General features: G+C 51.0%; 3 protein-coding genes across 14 annotated transcripts in view; 1 reads left to right on the forward strand and 2 right to left on the reverse strand.

Moving 5' to 3' along the window:
* Positions 1–3167, reverse strand: part of polr1h (RNA polymerase I subunit H) — a 9773-nt gene extending 6606 nt beyond the window's left edge. Inside the window, exon 1 of the mRNA XM_072549717.1 lies at positions 2967–3167. Coding sequence (XP_072405818.1) covers positions 2967–3167 — 201 coding nt within the window. The remainder of the gene's footprint in view (positions 1–2966) is intronic.
* Positions 1–24324, reverse strand: part of LOC140455252 (zinc-binding protein A33-like) — a 476866-nt gene that overhangs the window by 369043 nt on the left and 83499 nt on the right. The window lies entirely within an intron of this gene.
* On the forward strand, positions 8707–23562 carry LOC140455259 (RNA-binding protein 4B-like). Of its 9 annotated transcripts, none has more exons than XR_011952807.1 (5): positions 8707–9002; positions 12435–12741; positions 16875–18219; positions 21217–21309; positions 21805–23562. XR_011952807.1 is itself a non-coding variant. In XM_072549993.1 (4 exons), the coding sequence occupies exons 1-3, from the start codon at positions 8898–8900 to the stop codon at positions 17666–17668; spliced, it is 1206 nt and encodes a 401-aa protein (XP_072406094.1). In that variant the 5' UTR covers positions 8707–8897; the 3' UTR covers positions 17669–17675; positions 23134–23562. The 9 variants fall into 9 exon arrangements, 1 of the variants encoding a protein (XP_072406094.1); XR_011952808.1 differs by having other exon boundaries at positions 21217–21296; XR_011952810.1 differs by having other exon boundaries at positions 16875–18199.

Raw genomic sequence — 24324 nt, forward strand, 5'->3', positions numbered from 1 at the left:
CCCCCTCCCCTCTCTTTCCCCCCCCTCCCCTCTCTTCCCCTCCCCTCTCTTCCCCCCCCTCCCCTCTCTTCCCCCCCCCTCCCCTCTCTTCCCCCCCCTCCCCTCTCTTCCTCCCCCTCCCCTCTCTTCCTCCCCCTCCCCTCTCTTCCTCCCCCTCCCCTCTCTTCCCCCCCTCCCTTCCCCCCCTCCCCTCTCTTCCCCCCCTCCCTTCCCCCCCTCCCCTCTCTTCCCCCCCTCCCCTCTCTCCCCTCCCCCCCCTTCTCTCTCTCCCCTCCCCCCCTTCTCTCTCTCTCCCTCCCCCCTTCTCTCTCTCTCCCCCCCTTCTCTCTCTCTCCCCCCCTTCTCTCTCTCTCCCCCCTTCTCTCTCTCTCCCCCCCTTCTCTCTCTCTCCCCCCCTTCTCTCTCCCCCCTCTCTCTCTCCCCCCCTTCTCTCTCTCCACCCCTTCCCTCTCTCCACCCCTTCCCCTCTCCACCCTTCCTCTCTCCCCCCCTTCCTCTCTCCCCCCCTTCCCTCTCTCCCCCCCTTCCCTCTCTCCCCCCCCTCTCTCCCCCCCCCTTCCTCTCTCCCCCCTGTCCCTCTCTCCCCCCCCTGTCCCTCTCTCCCCCCCCTTTCCCTCTCTCCCCCCCCTTTCCCTCTCTTCCCCCCCCTTCCCTCTCTCCCCCTTTCCCTCTCTCCCCCTTTCCTCTCTCCCCCCTTTCCCTCTCTCCCCCTTTCCCTCTCTCCCCCCTTTCCCTCTCTCCCCCTTTCCCTCTCTCCCCCCTTTCCCTCTCTCCCAACTTCCCTCTCTCCCCAACTTCCCTCTCTCCCCAACTTCCCTCTCTCCCCAACTTCCTCTCTCCCCAACTTCCCTCTCTCCCCAACTTCCCTCTCTCCCCAACTTCCCTCTCTCCCCAACCTCCCTCTCTCCCCAACTTCCCTCTCTCCCCAACCTCCCTCTCTCCCCAACTTCCCTCTCTCCCAACTTCCCCCTCTCCCCATTCTCTTTCTCTCCCCCCATTCTCTTTCTCTCCCCCCATTCTCTTTCTCTCCCCCCATTCTCTTTCTCTCCCCCATTCTCTCTCTCCCCCATTCTCTCTCTCCTCCCATTCTCTCTTTCCCTCCCATTCTCTCTTTCCCTCCCATTCTCTCTCCCCCCCCATTCTCTCTCTCCCCCCCCATTCTCTCTCCCCCCCCCCATTCTCTCTCTCCCCCCTCATTCTCTCCCATTCTCTCTCTCCCCCCCCATTCTCTCCCTCCCCCTTCTGTCTCCCCCCCTTCTGTCTCCCTCCCCCTTCTGTCTCCCTCCCCCTTCTGTCTCCCTCCCCCTGCTCCCTCCCTCTGCTCCTCCCCCTCTGTCTCCCCCCCCTCTGTCTCCCCCCCCTCTGTCTCCCCCCCCTCTGTCTCCCCCCCTGTCTCCCCCTCTGTCTCCCCCCCCTCTGTCCTCCCCCCCCTCTGTCTCCCCCCCCCTCTGTCTCCCCCCCCCTCTGTCTCCCCCCACCTCTGTCTCCCCCCCCTTCTGTCTCCCCCCCCCTTCTGTCTCCCCCCCCTTCTGTCTCCCCCCCCCTTCTGTCTCCCCCCCCCTCTGTCTCCCCCCCCTTCTGTCTCCCCCCCCTTCTGTCTCCCCCCCCTTCTGTCTCCCCCCCCTTCTGTCTCCCCCCCTTCTGTCTCCCCCCCTTCTGTCTCCCCCCCCCTTCTGTCTCCCCCCTTCTGTCTCCCCCCCTTCTGTCTCCCCCCCCTTCTGTCTCCCCCCCTTCTGTCTCCCCCCCCCTTCTGTCTCCCCCCCCCTTCTGTCTCCCCCTTCCCCCCCCCCCCTTTTGTCTCTTCCCCCCCCCACTTTTGTCTCTTCTCCCCCCCCCTTCTGTCTCCCCCCCCTTCTGTCTCCCCCCCCTTCTGTCTCCCCCCTTCTGTCTCTTCCCCCCCCCCCTTTTGTCTCTTCCCCCCCCCACTTTTGTCTCTTCTCCCCCCCCCTTCTGTCTCCCCCCCCTTCTGTCTCCCCCCCCCTTCTGTCTCCCCCCCCTTCTGTCTCCCCCCCCTTCTGTCTCCCCCCCTTCTGTCTCTTCCCCCCCCTTTTGTCTCTTCCCCCCCCCCCTTTTGTCTCTTCCCCCCCCCCCCACTTTTGTCTCTTCTCCCCCCCCTTCTGTCTCCCCCCCCTTCTGTCTCCCCCCCCCTTCTGTCTCCCCCCCCTTCTGTCTCCCCCCCCTTCTGTCTCCCCCCCCTTCTGTCTCCCCCCCCTTCTGTCTCCCCCCCCTTCTGTCTCCCCCCCTTCTGTCTCTTCCCCCCCCTTTTGTCTCTTCCCCCCCCCCTTTTTCGTCTTCCCCCCCCCCCACTTTTGTCTCTTCTCCCCCCCCCTTCTGTCTCCCCCCTTTCTCTCCTCTCTCTCTGTCTCCCTGCTCACATGTGCCCTCTCCCCCCTCACACTCTCTTTCCTCCTCCTCTCTGCCCCTTGCCTTCGTTCCGTCCCTTGTGTCTATCTCTCCCCCCCCACTTCCGCGCTCTCTCTTGCTCTCTCTCTCTCTCTGTCTCTCTCGCTCTCTCTCTCTCTCCTCCCTCTTTCTCTCTGCTCCTTCCTCTCCGTTTTCCTTCCTTGTCTCTCTTGCTCTCTCTCTTCCTCCCCCACCTTCCCCTCCTTCTCTTCCTCTCTCTTACCCCCTCATCCTTCTCTCTCTCTCCCCGCGCTCTCTTCCCCTTCTCTTTCTCTTCCTCCTCCTCCTCCTCCTCCTCCTCTCTCCACTCTCTCTTTCTTCCTCCCTGCATCTTTCTCTCCCTTGTCTCTCTCTCCTGCCCAATCTCCACTCTTTCTCCCTCCTCTTTCTCCTCCCCATTTCTCTCTCTCTCCCTCTCCCCTGCCCAGTCTCCACTGTCTTCCCCCTCTGCTCTCTCTTTCTCTCCTGTACTACCCCTTTCCCTCCCTTGTCACTCTCCTCCCTCCTCCTTCCCCCTCTCACTCTCTCTCTCTCTCTCTCTCCTCCCTCCAGGTGTATTATACAACCAGTTCCTCTCCCAAGTGGACTTTGAACTCTTGCGGAATTATGCCCGGGACCAGGGTGTCCTGGTCTGGGAGAACCCCACCAAGAGGTTGATGGTAGTGACTCCCGGGGGTCATCCGGATGTCAAGTGGTTCTGGAAACGTCAGAAGCACAGCTGACCGGCCGGGAGACGGGAGGGTCAACCCCTCAGCCGGGCCCATTCCCCCCCCCCCCACCTCGGGGATCGGGATGTGGATCGCCACTCCCGGGATGTTCCACGACCAGGGACACACACACACAGCGTGACCTCGGTGTGGGCCTGAAGAGGGAGGGTGATAGAGCCTGCGTTGTGAAGAGAGTGAATGGAACCAGCGCCCGTTTTTTTATGTTTTGTTGTTCTGCTTGTTTCTCAATAAAAGAGGGGAGAAAAAAAACCCCCCAAGAGGTGGAGGAGACGTCACCGAGGTGGGGGGGGGAGACGGTGTTCATTCCCGGGCACTCAGCAAAGCCCAAACTCTCCCAGGTTACAAAAGCAGAAAGTGCTGGGATTACTCAGGCCCCAAAGGACAAGTGGTATTATCACTGGGCTGTTAACCCAGGGAATGTTCCGGAGACCCCGGGTTCAAATCCCATCACAGCAGATGGTAAAATCGGAATTCGATAAAGAATCTGGAATTGAGGCCCTAACGTCCGCCCTGAATCCGTTGCTGATTGTCGGAAAGGCCCATCTGGTTCACTAATGTCCGTCAGGAAAGGGAACTGCCCTCCTTATCCGGTCTGGCCTACATGGGACTCCAGGCCCACAGGGAACTGCCCTCCTTACCCGGTTTGGCCTATATGGGACTCTAGGCCCACAGGGAACTGCCCTCCTTATTCGGTCTGGCCTACATGGGACTCCAGACCCACAGGGAACTGCCCTCCTTACCTGGTCTGGCCTATATGGGACTCTAGGCCCACAGGGAACTGCCCTCCTTACTCGGTCTGGCCTACATGGGACTCCAGACCCACAGGGAACTGCCCTCCTTACCCAGTCTGGCCTATATGGGACTCCAGGCCCACAGGGAACTGCCCTCCTTACCCAGTCTGGCCTACATGGGACTACAGGCCCACTGGGAACTGCCCTCCTTACCCCGTCTGGCCTACATGGGACTCCAGGCCTACATGGGACTCCAGACCCACAGGGAACTACCCTCCTTACCCGGTCTGGCCTACATGGCACTCCAGGCCTACAGGGAACTGCCCTCCTTACCCAGTCTGGCCTACATGGGACTCCAGGCCTACAGGGAACTGCCCTCCTTACCCAGTCTGGCCTATATGGGACTCTAGGCCCACAGGGAACTGCCCTCCTTACCCGGTCTGGCCTATATGGGACTCTAGGCCCCCAGCGAACTGCCCTCCTTACCCGGTCTGGCCTACGTGGGACTAGAGACCCCCAGGGAACTGCCCTCCTTACCCGATCTGGCCTACACGGGACTCCAGACCCCCAGCAAAGTGCTCAACTCTTATTCTCTGGGCAATAAGTGTTGGCCCAGCCTATGACGTTGCAGGCCGTGTGTCAATTTTAATAGAGAAACTATCGAGGTAGAGAGAGGGAGGGAGGGAGGGATGGGACCAAAGTTCCGGGTGTGTGACATCTCAGGACTGGGAACAGTTGGAGATGTAAATACACTTCACTCCACAGATGGGAGCCTGGACAGGGATCTCCAGGAGGTAGGGGCTGGGCGACAGGACAGATTGAGATTTCCAAGAGATGTATCGTCCACAAATTGTGCCCTGTATCCTTGTCATGCAGTTGTCTACCAGGAAAAGCAAGGGTGCCCTAAGACACAGGAGCAGAAAATAGGCCATTCGGCCCATCGAGTTTTCTCTGCCATTTGACCATGGCTGTTAGGTTTCTCAACCCCCTTTCTCCCCCGGAACCCCTTGGCAATCGCTGTTTTAAATATGATAGGGAGGGGCCAGTGTTGGACTGGGGTGAACAAAGTTAAAAATCTCAACACCAGGTTACAGTCCAATAGGTTCATTTGGAAGCACTAGCTTTCGGGGCGCTGCTCCTTCATCAGGTAGTGAGTGGAGTAGGATCAGAGGACACCGAATTTATAGCAAAAGATCACAGTGTCATACACTGATGCGATATTTTGAACAAACCTAAATTGCTGTAAAGTCTTTCATCTTTTAGAATGGGTTGCAGGTTTCAATTCCTTGATATGTATATCCCAGAGCTGCTTTCAAAAATTGTATTTACACATATTTTGTTCAAAAACGCACAATCTGCAGGCAGTCAATTCCTGTGACATTTTATAAGTTCCTACTTTGGAAATAGAACCAGTCTGACTCAAGGTTGGAATACAAGCAGGCTCTAACCTCACACCTTTAATGTATTGGCTGTGCTGAGATGTCAGGGTTTTTTTTTAAAAAACATTAAGTTATCTCAGGAAAGTGACTTGAAAGACGTTCTGGGATTTACATATTAATGAACTGAAACCTGTAACCCATCCTAAAAGATGAAAGCCTGAACAGCAATCGAGGTGAGTTCGACATATCAGGAGAAAGTGAGGGCTACAGGTGCTGGAGAGTCAGAGGCGAGAGTGTGGTGCTGGAAAAACACAGTAGGTCAGGCAGCATCTGAGGAGCAGAAGAATCGACGTTTCGGGCATAAGCCCTTCATTCCTGATGAAGGGTTTATACCCGAAACTCAATTCTCCTGGTCCTCAGATGCTGCCTGACCTGCTATGCTTTTCCAGCACCACACTCCCACCCTTTGTTCTATATGTTGCATCAGAGTATGACACTATGATCTTTTGCTATAAATTCTGCATCCTCTGATCCTGCCCCACTAGCTACCTGACGAAGGAGCAGCACTCTGAAAGCTAGTGCTTCCAAATAAAGCTGCTGGACGATAACGTGTGATTTTTAACTTTGTTCTGAATATACTCAACGATGCTGACACACTTACCCTGGGAAACTCTGCTACAAGCCTTCCCCCAGGTTTAAAACAAACATCCATTACCCACACAGGATTGTTCGAGTGCAGAATCGGGCTGTTCAGCCCGTCGTGTCTGTGCCAGCTCTCCCAACAAGCGTAATGACTTGCTGCTTACACCTTATTTCAATCCTAACACTCATCCCCATACCTCACTGAATGCGTCCGTTCAGCCTGCCTATCCACCACCCTTCCAGCCAGCGCGTTCCATACCCTCATCACTCACTGCGTGACAAAGGTTTCTTTTCCTCCCTTTGCATTTGCTCGTTTCGAATTTCAGTCCTACCCTCCGGTTTTTGATCCTTTCAATTCAATTCAATTTAAATTTACTGTCACGTGTACTGAGACACAGTGAAAAGCTATGTCCTGTGAGCAATACAGGCAGATCACAGTTAAATAGCACAGAGAGTAAATAACAGGTAAACAGAGGCAAAAACACAGGTCCAGGCGAATGTTCCGAGTTTGAGAGTCCATTCAGTATTCTAACAACAGGAGGGTAGAAACTGTTATGAAACCGGCTGGTGTGTGTGTGTGTGTTCAGGTTTCTGTACCTTCTCCCTGATGGTAGAGATTGTAGAAAAACATTGCCAGGGTGGGATGGATCTTTGAGAATGCTGGCGGCCTTTCCTTGACGGGCCTGGGAGATGGATTCTACAGATGGGATTTTGGCCTTTGTGATTGTCCGGGCCGAGTTCACCACTCTCTGTAACCGTCTCCGATCTTGAATGGTACAGTTGGCATACCAGGTAGTAAGACATCCAGACAGAATGTTCTCTATGGTGCCCCTATGAAAGTTGGCAAGTGTATTCGCCGTCATGCCAAATTCCCTCAGCTGCCTGAGGAAGAAGAGACGTTGCTGGGCCTTTGTAACCAGTGCATCCAAATAAAGAGTCCAAGAAAGCTTGTTGTGGATGACCACCCCCCAGGAGCTTGACACTCTCCACTCGTTCCACCTCTCTGCTGTTAATGTGTAGGGGCGCATGAGTAACATCATGCCGAAACAGTCTCTTTATGTCTACTCTGTCAAGGCCCATTCATGGTTTTGAAAATCTCTGTCAAATCTTCGCTCAGCCAACAGCCTCAAAGTACCCCATCCCTGGAAGCATTCTTGTAAACCACTTCCAAACTCTGATGCGTTTACATCCACCCTATAATGTGGCACCCTGAAATGTAACTGGGTGCTGTCTTATGCAAATTCAACATCACCTCTCTTTGTTCTTGTACTCTATTCCCCTCTAAATAAAGCCATGGATATTGTATGTGTCATGAATTGTTGTCTAAACCTGCCCTGCCACCTTCAGTGATCTGTGCCTACAGACACACAGGTCTCTCTGCTCTTCCACCCAGAATTGTACTTCTATTTCTATAGATTAGATTAGATTACTTACAGTGTGGAAACAGGCCCTTCGGCCCAACAAGTCCACACCGACCCGCCAAAGTGCACCCGCCCAGACCAATTCCCCTACATTTACCCCTGCACCTAACACTATGGGCAATTTAGCATGGGCCAATTCACCCAGCCTGCACAATTTTTGGACTGTGGGAGGAAACCAGAGCACCCGGAGGAAACCCACGCAGACACGGGGAGAACGTGCAAACTCAACACAGAGAGTCGCCTGAGGCGGGAATTGAACCCGGGTCTCTGGCGCTGTGAAGCAGCAGTGCTAACCACTGTGCCACCGTGCTGCCAAATTCTGCCCTCCAAAATGGTGGCTCGGTGGTCAGCACTGCTGCCTCACAGCACCAGGGACCTGGGTTTGATTCCACGGTTGGTCCGTGTGGAGTTTGCACATCCTCCCCGTGTCTGTGTGGGTTCCCTCCGGGCGTTCTGGCGCCCTCCCACATTCCAAGGCTGTACAGGTTAAGTGGATTATCCGTGCGAAATGCGGTGTTACGGGGTTCGTGTAGGGGAGGTGGGGTGCTGTTTTGGAGGTGGGGTGTGGACTCGATGGGCCGAATGGCCTGCTTCCACAGTCTGTGGAACGTGCAACAAATAACTGCGGATGCTGGGGATCTGAACCTTAAACAGAAAGTGCGGGAGAAGCTCAGCTGGTCTGGCAGCAAAGGTGGAGGGAAATCTTCCACCCTTGGTCGGTCTGGCCACCATGTGACTGTAGACCCACAGCAACCTGGTGGGCTCTGAGAGCCCTCCCCAGGAAACTCGGGACAGACAACCATTTTAAGAATAAATGTCCACTTATGCAGAGTTGGTTTGATTTTTAAAATAAACGTGCTTTGCACTCTACCACCCCCAACCACAGCTCCACGTGTTACACAGGGAGGTTGTACCGCCAGTACCAAAGATGGCGCCGCCCAACCAGCACAGTCACCATCTAGCTCTCTGCCAAGACCCCCGTTTGATTGGCGGTTGGCTGAAACAATGGTCCTGATTGATATGTGTTACAACCAATCGGTAGCGTAGGCGCGGCGCCGATTCCCCCAATAGTGGGACGGCTGAGTTGACGGCGCTCCCCTATTGGTTCCCCCACCCCGGCACTGCCCTCGTGGAGCTGGGGTCGTCGCGATTGACTCGTAGATGGACCAATCGGCGCCGGCCGCCCAACGGCAGTGTCGGCGCTGGGCGTCCGGCCCGCCCTAACGGCCAGGGGAGTGGGGGGGGTTGAACCGGCCAATGGGCGGCCGCCGCACCCGAACGTCATCCTGATGGGCGGCCGTGCTGACGAATGGGCGCCGGCGGCGGCCGCCCCGCCGTCCAATGGGAGGGGGGGGGCGGTTAAGGGATGGGGCGGGCGACTCCGACCCCGCCTCCGCCGACCCAGCCGCCGCCATTTTGTGTCGCAGGCGGAGAAGAAGGAGAAGCGACGAGGTGGGTCTGCCCCGGGGTCGCGAACCGCTCGGCGAACGTTACAGTCTCCCTTTCACCCACTCCGTCTCCGCCAGTAAACACCAGCCGCCCGGCAAGCGAGTGTTCCGGAAAAAAAAATAATAATAATAATAATAATAAAAGATGGTGAAGATTTTCGTGGGGAACCTGCCGCGGCCAACCACCGCCGAGGAGATCCGGGCCCTGTTCGAGAAATACGGCGAGGTCAGCGAGTGTGACCTCATCAAGGTGAGGGGGGGAGGGTCAGAGGTCAGGGAGGAGGGGGGTCAGAGGTCAGGGAGGAGGGGGGTCAGAGGTTGTTACACCCCCTTCACCCCTCCCCCCCCTTCACCCCTCCCCCCCCCCCACAATCTCTTCTCCCCCCCCCCACAATCTCGTCTCTCTCCCCCCACAATCTCTTCTCCCCCCCCCCCCACAATCTCGTCTCTCTCCCCCCCCCCCCCAATCTCTTCTCTCCCCCCCCCACCCCACAATCTCGTCTCTCTCCCCCCACAATCTCTTCTCTTCCCCCCCCACCCCACAATCTCGTCTCTCTCCCCCCACAATCTCGTCTCTCCCCCCCCCACAATCTCTTCTCCGCCCCCCCCCAATCTCTTCTCCGCCCCCCCCCCACAATCTCTTCTCTCCCCCCCCCCCACAATCTCTTCTCTTCCCCCCCCCCCACAATCTCTTCTCTTCCCCCCCCCCACAATCTCTTCTCTTCCCCCCCCCCCACAATCTCTTCTCTTCCCCCCCCCCCACAATCTCTTCTCTTTCCCCCCCCCCACAATCTCTTCTCTTCCCCCCCCACCCCACAATCTCGTCTCTCTCCCCCCACAATCTCTTCTCTTCCCCCCCCACCCCACAATCTCGTCTCTCTCCCCCCACAATCTCGTCTCTCCCCCCCCCACAATCTCTTCTCCGCCCCCCCCCAATCTCTTCTCCGCCCCCCCCCACAATCTCTTCTCTCCCCCCCCCCCACAATCTCTTCTCTTCCCCCCCCCCCACAATCTCTTCTCTTCCCCCCCCCCACAATCTCTTCTCTTCCCCCCCCCCACAATCTCTTCTCTTCCCCCCCCCCCACAATCTCTTCTCTTCCCCCCCCCCCACAATCTCTTCTCTTCCCCCCCCCCCACAATCTCTTCTCTTCCCCCCCCCACAATCTCTTCTCTTCCCCCCCCCCACAATCTCTTCTCTTCCCCCCCCCCCACAATCTCTTCTCTTCCCCCCCCCCCACAATCTCTTCTCTTCCCCCCCCACAATCTCTTCTCTTCCCCCCCCCCCACAATCTCTTCTCTTCCCCCCCCCACCCCGCAATCTCTTCTCTTCCCCCCCCCACCCCGCAATCTCTTCTCTTCCCCCCCCACCCCGCAATCTCTTCTCTTCCCCCCCACCCCACAATCTCATCTCTCTCCCCCCCCACACAATCTCATCTCTCTCCCCCCGCAATCTCTTCTCTCTTCCCCCCCCATCTCATCTCCCGCCCCCCCCACAATCTCGTCTCTCTCCCCCCCCCAATCTCGTCTCCCCCCCCCCCCAATCTCGTCTCCCCCCCCCAATCTCGTCTCTCTTCCCCCCCCCCATCTCGTCTCTCTCCCCCCGCAATCTCTTCTCTCTTCCCCCCCCATCTCTTCTCTTTCCCCCCTCCACAATCTCTTCTCTCTCTCCCCCCACAACCTCTTCTCTCCCCCCCCCTCCACAACCTCTTCTCTCTTCCCCCCCTCCACAACCTCTTCTCTCTTCCCCCCCCCTCCACAACCTCTTCTCTCTTCCCCCCCCCTCCACAACCTCTTCTCTCTTCCCCCCCCCTCCACAACCTCTTCTCTCTTCCCCCCCCCTCCACAACCTCTTCTCTCTTCCCCCCTCCACAACCTCTTCTCTCTTCCCCCCCCCCCACACAATCTCTTCTCCCCTCCCCCACACAATCTCTTCTCCCCTCCCCCACACAATCTCTTCTCCCCTCCCCCACAACAACCTTTTCTCTTCACCCCCCAACCTCCCCCGCCCAACACAACCTCTCTTTCCCACCCACCCCCCAACCACCGCACACACAATCTCTTCTCTCCCCACCCCACCCCGGCAAACTCTACCCCCTCCCCCACCTTCACCTAAGATTATGTCCAGCTTGTTATTGTCTCTTTGGGTGGAATCTGACAGTCTTTCATGTTCTGACGTACACGTGACTCTGGATCCATGCAGTTGATGTTCTTAACTGCCACTTGGGCTGTTAGGGATGGGTAATGAAGGCTGGTCCATCTAACGGTGTCATATCCGAGAATAAAGTTTGTTCTTGACAGTGGCAATTCAAACCTGACTTCCCCGTCTACGATTTCTGTGGATGTTTTGTGTCAAAGGCCCAGCTGTGGTCTTGGGAAAATATCCCTGCCACTGTACTCTCACTCTCACACCCCCTCCCCATAACTGTTACCCAGTCGGTGATCATGCACCAGCAGTGGGAGTCATGCTGAGGTGCCCACACGCTGCTTGCTACCATTGGCTAATGTGACCGACACAAAGTACCAAAGCTGGAATCTTTATAAAAGATCAGTTTGACCTCATTTGGCATGTGCTATTCTGTCCGTCACATTGCAGATGGATGTGAAAGTTTCATAGAGTCATACAGCATGGAAAAACCCTTCAGTCCAACTTGTGCACATCAGTCAGATGTGCTAAACTGGACTTGGTTGCAAGCATTTGGCCCATATTCCTTTTAAACTCTTCGCAAGAGAGGTTGCAGAGGGGCTATTGAAGAATTTAAGGTGATTCACCTTTTGAGAAGAGATGGTTGAGAGGAGATTTAGTGGAGGTATTCCAAATTATGAAGAGGTTCTGAAAAGCACATTTGGGCAGATACTGTTCCTGATAGTGGTCAGGTTGAGAACCAGAGGAGACCATTCAGTGAGTCTTGGCTGATCTAAATCCTGCCTCCACCTATCCCACCTTTCTAAGTGTAGACTTGGCCAACTAAGCCCTGAACATATTTTGTGCCCCGGCCTCTGCTGCTCACAAAGAATTCTGGACAGTCATGACCCCCGTTGAAATTTCTCTTCATCTCTGTCTCAACTGTGCCCCACTGAAACTATATCCTCCGACAAGGGCAAACCTCCCCTCAGCATCTACCCTCCAAATCTTGTTTGATTTATCTTTTAAAAGAAACATCCTATCCTGACTTGGAAATATATCATCCTTCCTTCGCTATCACTGGATCAAAATTCTAAACTCCTTCCCACAACAGCAATTTACAAATCTTCTCCCCCCCCCCCCCCAGGGCAATTTACCACAGTCTTTTTCAGGGAACCTATGGCTGGACGATGAATAATAACAATGACAGACACTGAGACTGAGAGATTCTGTGGTGTGTTCACGTGTTGGAAGGTTCTCTGCCCCCACAAAGCTGAATTTAAACAGTGGCGAAAGTGAGCACTGCAGACGCTGGAGATCAGAGTCCAGATTAGTGTGGTGCTGGAAAAGCACAGCAAGTTAGGCAGCATGCAAGGAGCAGGAAAATTGACGTTTTGGGCAAAAGCCCTTCATTGGTAGATTTCCCTGCTCCTCGGATGTTGCCTGACCTGCTGTGCTTTTCCAGCACCACTCTAATCATGTTTTTAAACAGTGCTTTCTATTGACTTAATTCTTATGATTGACTGTCATTGTGCATTTTTTTTTCCTTTCTTGAACCAGAATTATGGATTTGTGCATATGGACAACAAGGAAGCAGCAAAGGAGGCCATTGAGAACCTGCATCACTACAAGCTGCATGGGGTCGCCATCAATGTGGAAGCCAGCAAGAGCATGACCAAATCCTCCACCAAACTCCATGTGGGCAAAGTGAGCCCCAACTGCACCAGCCAGGAGCTGCAGGCAAAGTTTGAAGAGTATGGCACTGTCCTCGAGTGTGATATCATCAAAGATTATGCATTTGTGCACATGGAGAGGGGAGAGGATGCCATGGCGGCCATCAAGGGGCTGGATGGCACAGAGTTAAAAGGTGAAATTAATAGAATGCTGTGATTCTAAACCATTGGGATAAACCAATGTTTAAGTGCTCAGCCCTGCAGTTGATGGTGAAGGCAGAGGTGTTAGCATTTTGTGATGTAATTTCTCATGCATAAATAACCTATATTCAGCCTTTTGATTATTATTGCTGCTACTTGGGATCTGACGTGTTGGATCCAGCATCAGAGATAGCACCACAAAACCTTTTGCATCCACCTGTTTGGTTTAGCGCCCTATCCAAAATACTGCGCTCTCTGGGGCTGCACTGAGAGGGTCAGGGAGCTTTTTATGCTTAATGTTTGGAGTTGAAATTGAAACTGGTTTTTAGATAGGATGCTAGAGAGCAGCCGACTAAGTCCCAAGTGGTTGGTCTGTTTCGGTGCAACCTCAGAATGAATGTTTCAAGTTTTTAAAAAGAAGTGGGGCTGTTGAATCCACGTTAAATATGCATGAGGTGTTGGCAATGTTTGTGGTTGGATTCTTTTGTTAAAAACAGGGGAGCAAAGTAATCTCCCTTATTTAAGGAAGGATGTTAGTGCCTTAGGGAGATGTTCAGAGGAGGTTTACTAGATTGATACCTGGCCTGGGTTGGTGTCACATGAGGAAAACATTACACAGGCAATGCCATCTTTTTATATCTGGAAGGTGCAGTTCCTTAGCTTTGCATTGATGTAGCACCACAAATCGGTGCATTTGCAGTTGTTGGCATTGATAATGAACAGCCTTTAAAAGAACTGGTGCTGTAAGTTTAGTCATAACTAAACCGATTCGTTGCAAATCTAAAAAAGTAAAATGCAGAAAGATGTTTGGGTTACTTTTAAGCTGTTGGACAGCAGAACCTTTGAGCTGTTTCACATGAAGTGGCTGTAGAGCTGATCATTATATTTGTTTCATTTGGAGTCATAGAGATGTACAGCGTGGAAACAGACCCTTTGGTTCAACTCGTCTATGCCGACCAGATATCCCTAATTAATCTAGTCCCATTTGCAGCACCCGGCCCATTTCCCTCCAAACCCTTCCTATTCGTATACACATCCAGATGCCTTTTAAATGTTGTAATTGTCCTGACCTCCATCACTTCCAAACAGGCAGTTTTGAATTGGCAGCTCATTCCAAACATGCACCATCCTTTGTGTGAAAAAGCTGCCCCTTAGATCCCTTTTTCAATGTTTCCCCTCTCACCCTGAACCTATACCCTCTAGTTCTGGACTTCCTCCCCCCACCCCAGGGTAAACCTTGTCTGTTTACCCTGTACATTCCCCATATGATTTTATAATACTAAATGATTCACATTTCCCCTCCTTTTGCAATGCAGTTGGTCAGCTCACCTTAAAGGCTTAAAGAGCAATGTGCTGACGAATCATCCAATTTCAATACAGGCATGCATACTGTACTGTTTGAATCAAGCTGACCAATTTATAGGATGCTGATCTTATTGTATTGAGAAGTTGTTACACTGTACTGTCAGTCTTACTTCTCCATTTCTATAGTACTGATCTAACTGGTTATCATTGGGATTTGTATAGGGTACATTACACAATGCATATTCATCACCAATGCAGTTGAACTGTATAAATATTTGGTGATGTTAGTACAGACTGGCCCAGCCACCCTTGGAGTTTGAGAGAGCATTTGGAGCTATGTAAAAATAATTCATCAATGGGATGTCAGCTAGGGTGTTTGGGCAAAGGGCTTTTTGCACTGTAGACTATTTGTGGGAATTGAGAGGACAGATAGGACTCCACTTTACATCTTAGCTGAAGGACAACATCTCTGGCACTGCAGTACAGAAATAGTCTGTCTAGGTATTTCTGCCGGAGGAACTAGTTAGCCTTCTAAACCATGGAGAGTGTACTTCGTAGGGACTATAGGTGCTTGGAGGCAGTAATGTAGGGAGCAACCATGTGTCTCAGTATATTGTACTAGGGTATGTTGAATTATTTCCCCTTCGTTTGCCCTGACCAAACTCAAGCTTCCGTGGGATTTTGGTTTCACAGCCAACAGCCATCTTCCACCCATACACTAGCTTGAGTATTGGTGCACTAACTAACTCTGGGTAAGCATTATTCCTGGCACCCGGTTACATGCCTTTTGCAGTAGTTTGCCAGATATTGGATTTTATTTTTCCATTACATCCAATCTTGGAGTGCAATCAATAGAAGCTTGGGTTCCTCCTCTCTTTTTACAGGACCTTTCAAAATCCCCAAGAATAAGGGAAGAGAGCAGTTATATGAATGTTTTCACTTGGACTAGGCAGTTAGTAAGGGGGAACAACAGAAATAGCAGGGAAACTAAATCAGTATTTTGCTTCAGCTTTCACAATGGAGGATAGTAGTACCACCCAACTAGTAACAGCTAATGCAGAGGCCATCGAAAGGGATGAACTTGGAACATTCTTCATGACTGAGGAGAAAGTACTGAGTAAACTATTAAGATTGAAGGCAGGTAAGTTCCCAGTGTCTGGCCTTCATCCAAGGACGTTAAAGGAAGTGGTAGCAGAGGTAGTGGGTTCATTATTTATAATATTCTAAAATTGCATGGATTTGGGAAAAATGATAATGTAAAACTCTTATTCAAAAAGGGAGAGAGGCAGAAAGTAGGAAACTACAGACCAGTGACGGGAAATTGTTAGAATCCATTATTAAGGAAGCACTGTCAGGACAGTTGAAAAGTCAAAATACAATCCATCAGAATCAGCGTGGTTTATGAGCACATCATGTTTGATCAGTTTGGTGGAGTTCTTTGAAAATGTAGCAAGCAATATGGGTAATGGCAGTCATGTAGATGTAGTGTACATGGACTTCAAGAAGGCATTTGATAAGGTTCTACACAAAAAGCTAGTGCTCAAGGTAAGATCACGTGAGATTAGGGATAATTTGTTAGGGTTAGGTAGAGAATTGGCTAGCCAATAGAAAGCAGAGAGTCAGACCAAATGGGTCTTTGTCTGGTTGGCAAGATGTAACTAGTGGGGTGCCAGAGAGTTCACTCCTTGGGGTCCCAACTATTTACAATCCAATATCAATATCAATGTTTTGGATATGGGCCTAAAAAGTAATCAAGCCAAATTTGCAGGTGACACTGAAGTAACTGGAAAAGGAAGTTGCAGTGAAGAAATACATTTCCAAATGATATGAATAGTTGAGGTGAATGTGTCAAAATTTGGAAGATAAAGTTTAATGGAGATGAATGTGAGGTTATCTGTATTTTGGTAGGGGAGATAGACAGGCAACTTACCTAAACAGAGAGAAACTTGCATGTTTTGGTGCAAAAGGGTTTTGGCTATCATTGTGCATGAATCACAGAAAATTAGTATGCAGGTAATAAGGAAGACAAATGGAATTTTGGCATTGTTGCTGAAGGAATAGAACATGAAAATAGGAAACTGTTCAAAACATTAGTGAGGCTGTACCTGAAATATCGTGTGTAATTTTGGACTCGTTACTTGAGGGTTCTAGTTTTATTGGAGGTATAGTTGAGAGGAGCCTCACTAGATTGATTCCAAAGGGGTTCTTCTTACAAAGAGAGATTGAGCAATCTATGCCTATAACCTCTGGAGTTTAGTATAATGAGAGGATGTCTAATTGAGGTATGGAAGATGCTAAAGTGGATTGACAAAGTAAATGTAGCGCGGTTGTTTTCTCTAGAATGAGAAATCATCGTTTTAGGAAAGGCATAGCAGATTGAAAATTGTTGCGGTGAAATCATTTCTTTCAAGGGGTTGTGAGTCTGTGGAAGTCACTATGCAGGAGAGTGGTGGGACGTTGAGTAAAGGTACAGATTTTTAATTACTAACAGGTTGAAGGGTTATGGAGCGTGGGCAGGCAACTGGAGTTGAGGCCAAGATGCAATCACTGGCAGAGCAGGCTCAAGGGACTGTGTTGTGTAAGTCAGTTCTGCTGTAAAGCTGTAGTTCCACTTTCATGCAATCCCTTGCTACAAAGAAATTGCGTAATAGCATTGTTTAAACTATCAGGGTTGGAAAACAACCTTTACTTTGTTCTCTTTTCCAGTAATTGTTATTTTTCTTAGTTTGAGTGTTGTTTGCTTTTAAAGAAAAGATTAATCACCCCCTCCAATCATTGAAAAGGATATGTACTTGAATTTCCTTGTTTTGTTTTATTAAAGGAAAACGGATTCATGTTGAACTGTCTAAGAGTCGGCTGCGGGTACAGCCTGGGATGGGTGAGAAGAACACCTGTTTCCGTTGTGGGAAAGATGGCCATTGGTCCAAAGAGTGCCCTGCAGATCGGCAGGAGATGGGCCTTGGCTTTGCTCATGATTACCTTGACCCGTACGCCATGCACCACCGTTATGGGGAGCAGCCCTTTTACGACAGCAGGTATGTCGACTACTATGAGAAGTACCGAGCTGGGGCATATGGAGCAGTGGGGACTCCGTACCCAGACCGCTGGGGCACCCCTATGGCTGGCTACGGCGCTTCCATGAGAGAACGCATGCCTAAAGCATTGGAGGCGTACAGCCAGAGCTCCATAAGCCAGCCACCGACCTATTACACCCGGGATCGCAGCCCACTGCGACGGCCTACCGCATCGACCATCACCGACTATGCCACTGCCGCAACTGAGTATGCAGCTGCCGCAGCTGCAGCTGCTGCCACTAACTCCGACTATGGGGCAGCCACCTCCACTGCCGAGTATACTGCCAGTGACTACGCTGCTGCTGCTGCCAGCTACGCTGCTCAAGACTATGCCAGCGCTAACTATGCCACTGGCAACTATGCTGCTGCTACCACGACTGCTGACTACGCCAGTGCCAACTACAGCGCCAGTGACTACGCAGCCGCTGCTGCTGCCTATGCGTATGACTATGGACACACCATGAGCAACAGTGGTGCCTACTCTACAGCGGGTACAACAGCAGAGGCCTATGCCGACCATTCTCAATACTCCGCTTATTAGCCACAAGGTGAGTGGATCCTTTTTTAAGATCACCATAATTTGGCTGCACGTTCCGAAACTCTTTGGGCAGCTTGTCAATTCTGTGAATTGGCCCCACCTCTGTGTTTTAACTTGTTGGCGTAAGGTTCGAGTTCTGTGAGTGGCGGTGTAGTGTGTCTGAGCGGGTCCTTGGAGCGCCGTTCCTGGTTTTGTGTGCGTGCGCGCGTGTTTCTTTTTACCTCCTTTTTTTTTGTTAATTTTCTCGTTTCTGAAGTGCTTCTATTGTTTTTGCTCTGTTGAGAATGGTGGCTCGCGCGGTGTTGGTGCCTGCTTTCTCGTCCTCAGGTCCTTGCCATGCACCAATGGGTCTCTTCCTTCCGCTGCCTACCAGACTAGGAAGGAGAGGAGAGGCGAGCAGGTGGGGGGTGGATGGAAGCTTTTCCTCCCCCCACACACGTCTACACTGTTGGATCGTGCTCTTCCTTTGTGACAGCGTGCCTGTACGCACAGCACCTCCCATCGGCCTGGCATCGGTTCCGATTTCCTCCCCGGGTAAATTTGCGTCCTGTTCGGTAGGTTGATGCCTTCCGTCTTCAAAGAAAGACCGGCTTTCTCGCCGTTTGTCGTCCGTCGGCTACGCGGCCTGTGACTGCGTCGCGGGGGCGAGTTCTCGGTCCGGTTTGAGCGACGTGCCGCCGATCTGGTTTGAGTGGGACCACTTCTGGAACATAGTGAGATCTCCGGCAGCTGCCAGGATTGGGGGGTGGGGTGGGCATGTGGGGTGAAACAAGTGGGTCTGTTTCTCCTGACGCAGAGGCTGATAACGCCGGAAGTGCACATCAGCTTGATTGGCATCTCTGTTTAAAGAGAAAGGCAGGTTCATGCTGTGATCCGGGATTTCACATCTCTGACGAAGGTTTTCACGGTGAACAAACCTGTCTATTCCTCGTTTTCAGATGCTGGCTTGGCCTGCTGTGTATTTCCCAAGTTTTTGTTGGTTTCATTTGCAGTTCTAGTGCATGCAAGGTGGCTGTAGTATTTAGTTCCATGCATATCCTGACAAAGCTTTTGAGTTAGTTTTTTCTCCCCTCTCCTCCTTCCGTCCAACCCTCGACTCATTCCTAAAAGTTCTGGGCCCATGGTTACTCTGATAGGTGTGTCACTTGCAACGTTTTGAGAATGCCCTCAATTTGGTCCACATTCTTAATCCTTCCCCTTCAAATATTCCATAAGACATAGGGGCAGAAGTTAGGCCTTTCGATTATGGCTGGTAAGTTTCTCAGTCACATTCTCCTGCCTTCTCCCCATAACCCTTGATCCCCTTGATACTCAAGAAACAATCTTTCTCAGTCTTAGATATCCTCAGTGAGCTGGCCTCCACAGCTTTCTGTGGCAGTCAGTTCCACAGATTCCCCACTCTCTGGCTGAAGAAGTTTTGCTTTCTCTCCACTCGAAAAGGCCTTCCCTTTACTCGAAGGCTGCGCCCTGTGGTCCTAGTTTTTCCTAGCAATGGAAACATCTTCCCAACATCAACTCTGTTCAGACCATTCAGTATTCTCTATGTTTCAATTAGATTTCCCCCCGCCCCCCATCCTTTTAAACCCCATCAAGTGTAGACCCAGAGTCTTCATAGGTTAAGCTTTTCATTCCTGGGCCCATTCTCACGAGCCTCATCTGAACACTGTCTAGGGCCAGTCCGTCCTTCCTGAAATGTGGGGCCCAAAACCGCGCACAGTATTCCAGAATTCCCTTTCGAAAGTCACAACTGAATTTGCATTAGTCATTCTTTCAGAAAATAAAAAACCTCACGACTGCCCCATGTTTTGTTTTCCTTCTCTCCCACTTGCCTTGAATTGAGATTTTGCGGTGTGTATCTTCATGTCATAGATCTCAGAAGCTTGATGCTCTGATAAATGGGAAGTAGGTAAGTCCAGGTAAGGTGGGAGTAGCAGCTCAGCACTGAATACTGGTTGGTGTGACTGATCCAGGGATCAGCAGGGGGCATCCTTACATTCAAGTGAGCTGACTTGGAATCTTGCCATCCACATGCAGCAGCTCTGAACTAGTTGACCTGCTGCAGTCTTTGGTTTCCTTCTAGCCTATGAAAACCAGGCTGAACTCTTGTGCGGCAGAGGACAGCTGGCTATGTTCTGAGGTCACCCCTCAGTCCCCTCTCTGATCTGAATCTTTAAGGTGCCGGATGTGGCTGTTTAGCCACAAGTGGTTGGTTGACTGATCGTTGTTATGCTGACTTTTTAAATGTTATCCCTCCTCATGCCATTCTCTCTTCTGTTAGCACGCAGTTGCATTGGTTCTGCCTCTTGTGTGTTAGTTTGACTGTTTTATGAATGAGCCAGAATATTTCTGTATAGTTGGCGCTTTGTTTACTGCCCCTAAGGTTTTATCTTCTGTCCTGAAGATACTCAGTCCTATTTGAGTACACATTTGCTGGTACTTTTCAGTGACAACCTGACCTATTTCCTGTGACTGCCTGAGGAGTATTTTTTTTTGTTTGGTGTGCTCCTTCCCTGTTAGTGCAGCTCCTGGAGGGAGCTTTCGCTGACTAGGCCAATTCCATCCAGACTACCGGGGGGGGGGAGATGCGGGGTCTGTCCTTGCCCACGGTACGTTTCCCAGGTCTGACCCAGCATGACTGAAATTGAGAACTGTTTCTGTGCCACTGAGGCACTGCAGTGCACCCCTCTGCGCCCAGTCAGCTTTCACACTCAGCCAGCAGTGGGGTGGCCCCACCGTCCTTGTTTTCCTTTTTAGTTAGAAAGGGGTTTTGTCCACCAGGTTTGTCGTTTACACTGCACAAGCTGATAACACTAAGGCACGTGGTGCAGTTGTGTGTGAGTGGACTTTTCATACTGCAGGCTGAGCCTGTTGCATGTGCCAGAAGGTGGTGTTATTGGGTTTTTTTTTTGGTGTCTGCCCCTTTTGTATAGCTGCCCATGAAGGGAAAGTGTGTTGTGTGCACAGCTGAGATTTATCGGCTTTTTTTTAAAAGTATTTACCATAAACTTTTTAAATGGTCTGGTTTATCTGCTTTTGCTGGCCACACTCTGCAATGTACTTTGTGCTCCACAAACCTATTATGTTGTGGGACGGCTGCAGAGTGCAAACGCATACTCGTACATTTCCCACCGCATACCTCCCCTCACCCCCCCCTCTCCTCTCGTCATCCTTTGTGCTTCTGATACTAATCCCAAATTAACCACCATTTGAGGCCTTTCTTGAGGCAAACTTGTCATCGAAGCATTTTGGAAAGCATCCTGAGAGCCCTGCTCCCTTCAGCCTGTTTCGTGATGCAGCTGGAGGGGAAAGGTGTGGACTGAAACAGAGGCCAGGAACAAGCGATCTCTATCAGTGTCACCACGGCCAGTTGCATCACAGAATGCTTTAGCCAGTATTAACAGGACAAATGACGAGCGTCAAGACATTTCATGTCTGACAGTCTTGCTAACAATTTTGTTTTTTTTTTGAGAAAAGCCACTGTGAAGTCCGCGGAGATTGTAGGTTTGTTGAATGAACTGAAATGCTGTGTCATCTCCCCTCCTCTTTAACAGTTTTGTGCCTGTTGGAAACCCAGCTCCTGTACCCCACCAGCGGAGCCAGTGGAAAATAGCAACTCTCAGACTAGCTTCAGGTTACATTTTGTGGTAACTGGCGCAGCACCTGTTTCTCTTGTCCGTTTTATTTTGGTTTTTTTTTTCTGTTGGAATTTTTTATTTTTTTTAAACCTAAGCCCCCACCCCACCCACCTCACCCCCACCCCCAGCCATTAAACCGTTCCTCCCTCCCCTCCCTCCCTCGCTGAACTCTCTCAGGGATGAGGTTCCAATAGGCGCCCCCTTCCCGAGTGATACTTTTCCTTTTTTTTTTGTTTTCCGTTCAGCGGCTGTCGGCAGCGCAGAGCGACGCGGCGCGGACCAAGTGCGTGACCTCTCGAGAGACGCGTACGTACACGCGCGGGCACACGCACGCTTCTCCCCACCCCACCACCCTGCTCTCCCTTCCTCCCCAGGTTGTCAGGGGAGGTGGGGGTGCCTGTTATGGCGGAGAGGCGCCAGGCACCGCGAAGGTATGAAGGTATCCCAGGGTGCACTGACAACGCGGCGGCCAATTTTAACATCCTGCTCTTGTCCCCTTCCCAGTCGCCAATTTCGCTATCGGCTGAGGCTCAAGAGGCAGAGAGAGAGAGAGGGAGACGGAAGTGCAGAATGTTAGCCACACCACCGAAAACAGAAATTTAAACTGACTGCTGCGTGGTGACGTGTGTAAGAATCTGATCGCAATCTAAGGAGGACTCCAGTGGGAGGCTGCCACCTTGTCAGCTCCGGGAGATGGGTGTTCCCATTTGCTGTGCACTTCCATGTTCCCTCTAACATAGTCGAACTTCCTTGTGCGTTTAACAAGGGCTAATCTCAAATCAGAGTTTTAACAAGGAGCCGCCGGCAGAGTTGCTGTCAGAGGGTGACCAAAAGTTTGGTCCCAGAGCTACGTTTTTTAAGACGGGACCTTTTTTTCAAAGGAGGGTGGGAGGGAGGAGAACTCGTGAGCTCAGGCTCCAGAATGGCAAGAACAGCGCGGTTGTGGGGTACTGGCAACGGCGAGTGCGCAGGAGACCAAAACTGAGGAGGTGCTGAGATCCTGAAGCTCACAGGACTGGAAGTGGTTAGAGAGAACAGAAGAGCAAAAACCCTTGAAGGATTTGAGCACACACATGGAAGTCTTGTAGTCTGAGGCATTGCCGGAATGGGAGCTGATCTAGGTTAGCAAGCACGGGTGACAAAAGCTTGGTCCACATCAGGCTACTGACAGCATGTTTTCAGTGAACTGGGATTTAGAGGGTGGGATTGTCAGCCAGGAGGATGTTGGTTGCAGATGTGTTTTTGGTCGTAACAAAGACATCCTCAGTTGTCCGTGAACCTGACCAATGAGTGTGTTTGTCACGTATTGAGTCCGATTTGATACGCCAGTCCTGTCTCTCTGAGCTGTCATTGGTTAAATGATCAGAAGCAGGAAACCAGAACCCTTCCTTCATCTTAATAACCTGTGGCAGACAGTTGTGACCTTGTTTTCCCCTGTCTGGATGGTAACTGAACCTGGGTTACTACTCTGCTTGGCTCCACTGTACCGTGCTGAGGTGGTAGACTTCAAAAACTGTACAGGCAGAGTTGGAGCAGGCAAGGCAGTCAAACTTTGAAGGAATCAAAATCAATTTTTCTATCATCTTTTCTTTCCCTTCTGCTCTGTTTCTCTATGCCGTCACCCTTCTCCCTCCCCCCCCCCCCCCCCCTCCCTTCCCACTCCTCTTCCAGGTGTCATACTTTTTTTTTGAAAAGAAAAGAAAAATCAGTCAAAGTATTAGAAGTGGCCATGACTGTTGCCTGAGTCGCTCGCTTTTGCGAGTTGTGTGTACGTACTACTCCAGTGGTGAGCAGCGGGTCTTTGAACAGTCTGTGATGTGCTTCCTTTTGCAGGTTTGGTAATACCCGTTGACGAGAACCGCGGTTTCCCTTGGTACACACACAAACTCGGGTCGTACGTTATGCGGATTATACTCACCGTCGGGATTTAGCGCGGAGGACACCAGGGGAAAATACTATCTGTATACCTAAATATTGATGGTTCTCTCTTTTTTTTTAAAACTAAAGAAGGAAGGAAATAGCTGCAAAAACTTTTCTTTTTTTTCTCAAGATCTGTGACCTTTTTTTTTGCCTTTTTTTTTTGAAAGTTCTGTACGTTGCAATTTTTTTCCAAGGGAAGAGAATAAAAATCTTTTGGTTTGATGTTACTTGTAACTGTGTTTTGTAATGGGTGAACTCTCTCTGACGTGAAGTTGTCCTCTAGTTTAAAGTGGATTGTGGCCCTTGTAGTACCCTGCAATAAATGATCAGTATTGAACCTGATGCTGACTTTGTGTACAGTGTTTTTCACTGCCGGGCTCATTTTGGACACAGCGGTTTGCCAATTGTCGGAAAACCCATCCGGTTCACTTAGGGAAGGAAATGGCCATCCCTACCTGGTCAGGCCTACATGTGACTCGAGACTCTCAGCGATGTGATTGACTCTTAACTGGGGCAATAAATGCTGGTCCAGTGAGTGACACCATCATCCTGTTTTACAAGAAATTGTAAAAAAAAAAAATGTTTCAGCAGAAAAAGGTGTCATTGTCTTCCTGATCTGAAGGTGGTAAGCAATGATTGAACCCTATAAACTAGAACCATGGCTGTACTGTGGTAATTGGCACAATTTAAATTTAGTGAATGAAATGTGGAATTGAACCATAGTTTCACCGGGACCATGAAACGATCATGAATTGTGAAAATCCTGTAACGACCTCTTTTAGGAAATGATCTAGTTCTAACTTTAAGGCATTATATCTTTCTTCTGAATTTCTTTCTCCTTCCCCCACCCCCTTCTAAAGGAATAGTCTTTAAGCAACCTTCAAATCCTGTAATCTTCCTAAATAATCACCTCAGTTATATGGTTACTAAATCTTCTGCACTTGTGGGGGAATGAATAATGACGTAGATTAACCTGTGTGAGAGATGTACCTAGGACAGTATGGTGGCTCATTGGGGGTTAGCACTGCTGCCTCTCAGTGTCACTGACCCAGATTTGATTCTACCCTTGGGTGGCTGTCTGTGTAGTTTGTACCTTCTCCCCGT

This window comes from Chiloscyllium punctatum, chromosome 30 (genome assembly GCF_047496795.1).
Source record: "Chiloscyllium punctatum isolate Juve2018m chromosome 30, sChiPun1.3, whole genome shotgun sequence".
Classification (NCBI taxonomy): domain Eukaryota; kingdom Metazoa; phylum Chordata; class Chondrichthyes; order Orectolobiformes; family Hemiscylliidae; genus Chiloscyllium; species Chiloscyllium punctatum.